Source organism: Rhinoderma darwinii, chromosome 5, assembly GCF_050947455.1.
Source record: "Rhinoderma darwinii isolate aRhiDar2 chromosome 5, aRhiDar2.hap1, whole genome shotgun sequence".
Taxonomy (NCBI): domain Eukaryota; kingdom Metazoa; phylum Chordata; class Amphibia; order Anura; family Rhinodermatidae; genus Rhinoderma; species Rhinoderma darwinii.
The window spans coordinates 156976420-156983803 of NC_134691.1; the positions used below are offsets into that span (position 1 = coordinate 156976420).

At 37.8% G+C, this 7384-nt stretch overlaps 1 protein-coding gene across 1 annotated transcript; it reads right to left on the minus strand.

The window, feature by feature from the left end:
• Positions 1-5109: 5109 nt before the first annotated feature.
• On the minus strand, positions 5110-6048 carry LOC142652781 (mas-related G-protein coupled receptor member X2-like). The gene has a single exon (XM_075828457.1). It carries the CDS (start codon positions 6046-6048, stop codon positions 5110-5112), a length of 939 nt encoding a protein of 312 aa, XP_075684572.1.
• Positions 6049-7384: the final 1336 nt, after the last annotated feature.

Below are 7384 nucleotides of genomic sequence, written 5' to 3' on the forward strand. Positions count from 1 at the left end.
TTCAAGGTGAAGAGAACCAAAGTCGATGAAAAGGCTACTCTGCCTGTTCTTGGCTTTGTACCCATCAACAAACCGATCCTCACAGCATCGTACGAAGTTGCTTACCTGATCGCAAAGCAGGGCAAACCACACACTATTGGTGGAACACTCATAAAACCAGCTGTGTTGAAGATGGCGAATATCATGCTGGGAAAAGAGGCTGAAGTTAAGTTATCCCAAATTCCTTTTTCAAATGACACCATCAGCGACAGAATAGAGGACATGAGCAAAGACATCTTGACTGAAGTAGTTGCATATCTGATTTCAAGCCCGGCAAAATTCAGCCTTCAACTCGATGAGACCAGAGACATTTCCAATCTAAGCCAGCTTGCTGTATTCGTGCGCTATGTGAAAGACGACGTGATTTAAGGAAGATTTTTTATTTTGTAAGCCTCTTACAATAACAACTAAGGCAGCCGATGTGAAGAAACTTGTGGATGACTTTTTCAAAGACAACAATCTTTCGTGGGATATGGTTTCTGCAGTTTGTTCAGACGGAGCTCCAGTCATGCTGGGAAGAAAGTCTGGTTTTGGTGCGCTAGTGAAAGCCGATGCACCACACATCATTGTTACGCATTGTATTCTGCACAGGCATGCGTTGGCAACAAAAACCTTGCCTCCAAAACAGGCTGAAGTATTAAAAATTGTAGTGGAATGTGTGAACTATGTGCGAAATAGTGCTCTGAGGCACCGCATCTTCAGTGAGCTGTGTAAAGAAATGGGCTCTGAATTCGAGGTACTTCTGTACCATTCTAACGTTCGGTGGTTATCCCGGGGACAGGTGCTGAATCGTGTTTTTGCCGTGCGTGTGCAATTAGCCCTGTTTTTGCAAGTGCACCTACATTGTCATGCAGATTGCTTCAAAAATTCTGAGTTCATTCTCATTTTAGCGTACATGGCTGATATCTTCGCAGCTCTCAATTATCTCAATCAACAGATGCAGGGCGGTGGAGTCAACATCATCGAAGTGGAAGAAAATCTGAAGGCTTTTCAAAAAAAGCTACCGTTATGGAAGCGACGAACAGAGAGCGATAACTTCGCAAACTTTCCCCTGCTGGACGACTGTGTAAGTAAGATCGAAGATGTATCTGGAATCGGAGACATTTCTGTACCCGCGGAACTGAAGCAAGCAATTGCCACGCACTTAGATGAGCTTGCAAAGTCTCTCGACGGATACTTCCCTACAAGAGAGTCATATCCAGCATGGGTGAGACAGCCGTTCACGTTTAGTGTTGAGACAACAGATGTCAATGATGAATACCTCGATAAAATCATTGAAATTCAGCAACTCTTCAGAACAACAACGCTCTCAACGTTTTGGTGTCAACAAATGGTAACGTACCCTGTTATTGCTAAGAAAGCTCTGGACATTTTCATACCGTTTGTTACAACATATCTTTGCGAGCAATCCTTTTCGAGTATGATGGACATAAAAAAACGAAGAAAAGGAACAGACTTTGTTGCGAAAATGACATGAGAGTGGCACTTGCCAAGGTGAAGCTGCGCATTTCTGAACTGGTCTCTGAAAGGCAACAGCAGAAGTCACACTGATTTGCAGTAAATATTCATTATTATGTTTTTGTGTGAAAATCATGTTTTGATGGTTTTGTTCTTTGAACACAGTGATGTTGATGCACGCTTCATTTTGTGCACCAGTAAAATATATACCTATGTTTTGAATTTGAAAAAAATCATATTTTATTTTTCCAATTAAGAAGGGTTCAGTGAATGCGCATATGAAACTGGTGGGGTTCAGTACCTCCAATAAGGTTAAGAACCACTAGTCTAAAGCAAGCCAACCAAAATGTGGTATAAAGTTGGACAGAATTGTCTAAAGATGCGCCAACTTTATCATCCAGCACGTGTTAAATTTGGAGCATCTTGTCTAATATAAAGCTGTCTGAATTTAAAGCAGTAGGCCTGATTTATTAATGTGTCTGCGCATAATATGTGTCGAAAAACATGCCACAATTTAGCATTCATTGGGCAACTTGGAACAATTCATTTTAGAACAGTTTGCACTTCTCTAGTCACTGTAAAATAAAATTGGAGGAGGTGCAGTGCTTAGTGGAAAAGGGGCGTGGCTTAAATGTGCCAAAATGTGCCACATATCTGGCACAAGATTCTGTCACAAAATATGCCAAATCAAAGGTCATATAAGGAGGAGAAAAGTATCTAGCAAGTCTAACTAGGCACACCAAATGTATCATACAGCATGCACCACTGTGATACATTTGGTGCATCTACTGGCTGCCTGGTCTAAGTTTACACAGTCTAAAACTTACACAGCTTAGTAAATTTGCCGCATAGTTTTAACATTAAATCACTAAACAGACCAGATATATAATAATGTGTATATTTTTGGGCACCAAGAAAGATAAAGCAGTGTTAAAGAGGGTTTAAAGCTGGGCGTCTAAAGTGATTAAGAGATGGATGGGTGGATTGAAGTACCAAGAGAAAATTAGAAAAATTTGGGTTGTTTAGTTGAGAGAAAAGATTGGACAGGGTTGACTTATATTATTTATTTGTATTTCAAACATTGTTTGGTATAGCTGTGATAATGTCTACCATTTTAATATATTAGACAAGGCTTGGTCAATTCAACAATTTTTCCTGTGGATACGCCTGTTATGTAAATGGCCCAAACAATAATTGAAAAACACAACAGGCTGTTATTAATTTAGGCTCTGTTCACATTTGCATGGGAGCCTCCGTTAGGGGCCTCCGTCACAGATCCGATAGAGATTACCGGAAACAATATTTTGCGTTATGGTGTTCCGGGAAAACCACGGACACCCCGACTGAAAAACCGACAGAACCCATTAAAGTTAATGGGTTCCGTCGGGTGAGGGTTGTCTCCGTTATTCAACAGAACCCTCGCTTCCGGCATTTTCTTTCTGCTCCTCTGGCGGAGCAGAACAAGGGAATGCCAAACGCAGATGTGAACAGGACGTTATTCGCTCCTGTGGTATTTTTGTCCCATATATATAATGTTATTATACAGGCCTATAAAAAGAAACTCCAAGGGGAACCATATGGTGGAATCCTGAAGTAAATATATTAGGTGAGGAATCGTAAAAGTAAATATATTGAAGTGTTCCTTATTTTGTACTGTGGTCTCCAGTTTTTTGTATCCCCAGAAAAAGATAGATATAAATCATCATGTGACCTAAATAAAATAAAACGTGATTGATACATTTCCATTCTATCACATCATTGCTGTCCTAAAGTAAAGCCGAAATCACAAACTTATGAAAATTAATTTTTTATGTCATACATTTTTGTATTTATTTACATCTTTATACAGTCAACATATATTTTCGTGTTTTCCTCGTGCCTATTGAAAATACCAATGAAAGACAACTATGTGACTTAGGCTTCTCGCACGTCAGTATTCTAGTCAGTATTTTACATTAGTATTTGGAAGCCAAAACCAGGAATGGAAAATAAACAGAAAAAGTATAATGGAAAGAATTGCAACTCTTTTGTGTTTTGCACACAATCTTGGTTTTGTCTTCCAAATACTGATTCATAATACTGACCAGAATACTGTCATGTGAAAGTGGCCTTATATTACTATATATTGTAAAAAAAAAAAATCCATAAGAGACAAGTAGCATTTAATTCTAAATTATTATAACTAATAATGAAATCATTTCTATGCCAGTGTGCAATTTATCATTACCTTACCAATATAAAGAAATGTATTAACATAGGTAAGTCTTGTAAACTATTAAAGAACTCCACTTTTCCCAAAAACTACTGCTTTTGTATTGATCATGAGTCGTAACATGGTTTCTCTACTTATATTCATAGTTGCTTTGAAAATTTTATTGATTGCTCTGGTAAACAGAACATAGTCTAGGACCTTGCAGTTTAGTCTTAAAGGGGTTTTCCAAACCCAAAGAACAGGTTCCGACAAGTACAATATTTTGAAAGACTAACAATATACATTAAAATCCTGTCTGTTAACATGCTGCTAGTCACGGGGTCCCCCACCACTTGGTGTTGTCATGCTGTGCAATGATGTGTCATTCAGGCCCAAGTTATGGGAATGTGGCTGTGAAGTTGCTAAGGTGGCCAGTGCTTCGTTTTAAGGCTGGATTCACACACAGCATTTTTGTGCGTTTTTCGCGACTTTTTACATGTAGTTTTGAGTGCAGGCAGATGTTACATTAAAGTCTATAGTAAAGTATCAAATGCACTACACACAACTGGGTTTTGGTTTGTGTCATTTTTCAGGCAATTTTGTGGTCAGTGTCATTTTTTCCAGAAAAAAGCATGCAAAAGATGATACCAAATAAAAAACGCCACTACAAAACGGCTTATAAAAAATGCATGTTTCCTTTAAAAACTGCTAGCGATTTTAGAAGTGTTTTGATGCAGTTTAAAACACCAAACATTTTCTGTGTGTGAAGACCTAAAGGTAAGTTTATTATAAAATTTATTTTTATTAAAACCACTTACTCTATGTAACTGTTATTTGAGCTCCCATAATGCATCACACTTTGGTAACATAAAAGCAGCGTATTGCTGAATTTAGCTTTAGATGTGATTGTATTTGAAAATATCACAAAACTCAAAATCAGCAAAATACATAAAGTTTATGCAAGATTAAATATAAATGTAAATTGTAAAGTGTAGCTAAACATTTGACAAACTTCTGACATGTCATAGTGACATGTCAGAAGTTTGGATTGGTGGGGGTCCGAGCACTGAGACACCCACCAATCGCTAGAACGAAGCAGCTGAAGCGTTCGTACGAGCGCTCAGCCGCTTCGTGTCTGTCCGGCTTTTTCCGGAAAGCAGATGTATCGGAGTACAGGCTCATAGACTTTCTATTGAGTCGGTACACAATACATTTATTTCCAGAAATAGCCGAACAGACACGAAGCGGCTGAGCGCTCACACGAGTGCTTCAGCTGCTTCGTTCTAGCGATTGGGGGGGTCTCAGTGTTCGGACCCCCACTAATCCAAACTTCTGACATGTCACTTTGACATGTCAGAAGTTTGTCAAACGTTTAGCTACACTTTAAGTATAACAATCTTTTTTAAATGTGGTCTGGTATTTCATATACTATCAATTTTGCTTGTGGCTGTATCTGTGCTGCTGTCTCTTTCAGGGCTGTAGGATTTTGCTTGCCATTTTATTTCAGCAAAGATATATAGGTAGGGGATTATAGTACAATTAAGCACTGTGCCGTAGATACTGACAAAGAACAAAGCAATGCTTTCGATGTCTGTCGATATTAAATTAAAGTACATTAGAAGCCATACAAAGTTGAACGGAACAATGGATAAGATAAACACAATGACTGCTGAGATTATGAAAGCATAAAGTGCAGTGGAGGCCTGATGGTGGAAATTCCTCTTTATGTGGACGAGCAGGATTAAACAGGATGTGACCATGGTTGGTAGGCAGATTATGATAGCCAAAGCAAATGTTATTAGCTGGATTGCCGTGCATCCTGAAGTCTGAGTCACGAAAGCTTCTGGCGTGCACACCAAGTTTTCAGAAAGGCTTTCTATGCCGCCAATTGTCCAAAGTATAACACACATGACTACAGACAAAGTCTTAGGACGATGACACTTGTGCCACACAGGGAATGTGACAGAGATACATCTTTCCACGCTGATAGCTGTGAGGAGGAACATTCCTGAATAGAGCGCGCTGTCATAAAATATTTCTATAAACAAGTACAAGGAATCTTTCCCTTGAAAATCAGGATATGTACTATTTAATGTATTGATATAAAGAACCAGTATACACACGCTGAACAGTAAAAAGATGAAGTACGCCACTGCCAAGTTGATACTGTAAGTAGTATATTTGTTCTTCTGGATATTGAAGAACAGGTTCCATAGTAAAATAATATTTCCCACCAATCCAATCAGGCAGAGGAGTATAGCAATGGCAGCTGCAATTGTAAAATGTATATAGGCAAATTCTGCGTAACCACCTGTATTTTCAGCATTAATGTCAGTTGTTTCTGTAGTGTTAAGTGACATGTTTGTTTCTGGGATTTTTTTCAATATCAGTGTTGAACCTCAATCATCTTCCAAGTATCTTCTTATCCACCTAGTATGAGGAATAAAGTATGGAAAGTTTAAAGTAGTGATATCTGTAGCCTGATGAATAAGAAAATAATGAGTTTCCATGAAACAGCATTAGATAAAGATAATTTAATTTATAATGCTCTTAAATGCATTATTGGACCAGCCTATTTTGGACTTTCAGGACCGAGCAATTATTTTTTTTTCTTTGCTTTCCAAGAGCCAGTATTTCCATCATTGTTTCTTTTTTTTTGCAATTTTTTCATACACTCTTTACCGTGCAGTATAAATAACATGTTACGTTTATTCTACAGGTCAATACAAATGCGGCGATACCAATTTTATATATATATATATATATATATATATATATATATATTTATGTTTTAGTACTTTTGCACGATAAATACTTGTGGCTTTACCTGGTTTCTCTAAACCAAGTTGTTACAGCAGGAACACAGCTGTCATGCACCACCAGGCTCCTGCTGTTGATTGAGCTGGCACAGCTCCTGTGCCCAGGAAATCACCGTAGCGATGTGGAGACTTTAGTTAAGCCTTTCCATGACATACATGTATGTCCCGGACACTTAACTGGTTAAAAAAACTTTAAAAATGTCAAAGTTATGAAATAGGGTCAAAAGTCATAGATACCAGTAGACCATTTGACAAACCAAGTACAAATAGTCAAGTGTCTGTCATATACATTATTATCTATTAACAGAAAAATAACCATCTAAATGAGATACCATGTTAAAAGAGGCATTTTACTTGATATATTACTCAGGGGTTGCCATGGTAGCCTTAAAATACTAACTCATGTACATTCTATCATGTGACTACCACTCATAAGAACACATTCATAAGTTTGGAGGTCACATAATAAGGTGTCCATATACAGAGGAGTTAGTTTGTTGATGCTGCCTTGCCAACCCCAGCCCAAGCACATTTTTTACATTATCAGGAGAGACAAACAAAACATGGTGCATATAGAAATGTGGCATGATTTTTAGTTAAATTATTTAAAGGGGTTGTCCATTACTGTTCACCTTGCAAAACAAATGTGTCATACAGAAACTATTTTGACATATGTTTGACATATAGTAACCTATTGGAATGTTACAACATACATTTGGTAGTATACTTTTAAAAAACATATATGTTAAACGTAGACAAAAACTATGGGCCGAACAAAGGTCTAAAAAGAAAACTAAACATCACTACTAAATAGAGAGAAGAAAGAAGAGAAACTAACCGGAGGCGTCTTCTTTGTATTTGCTTAATGAAAGCTGAT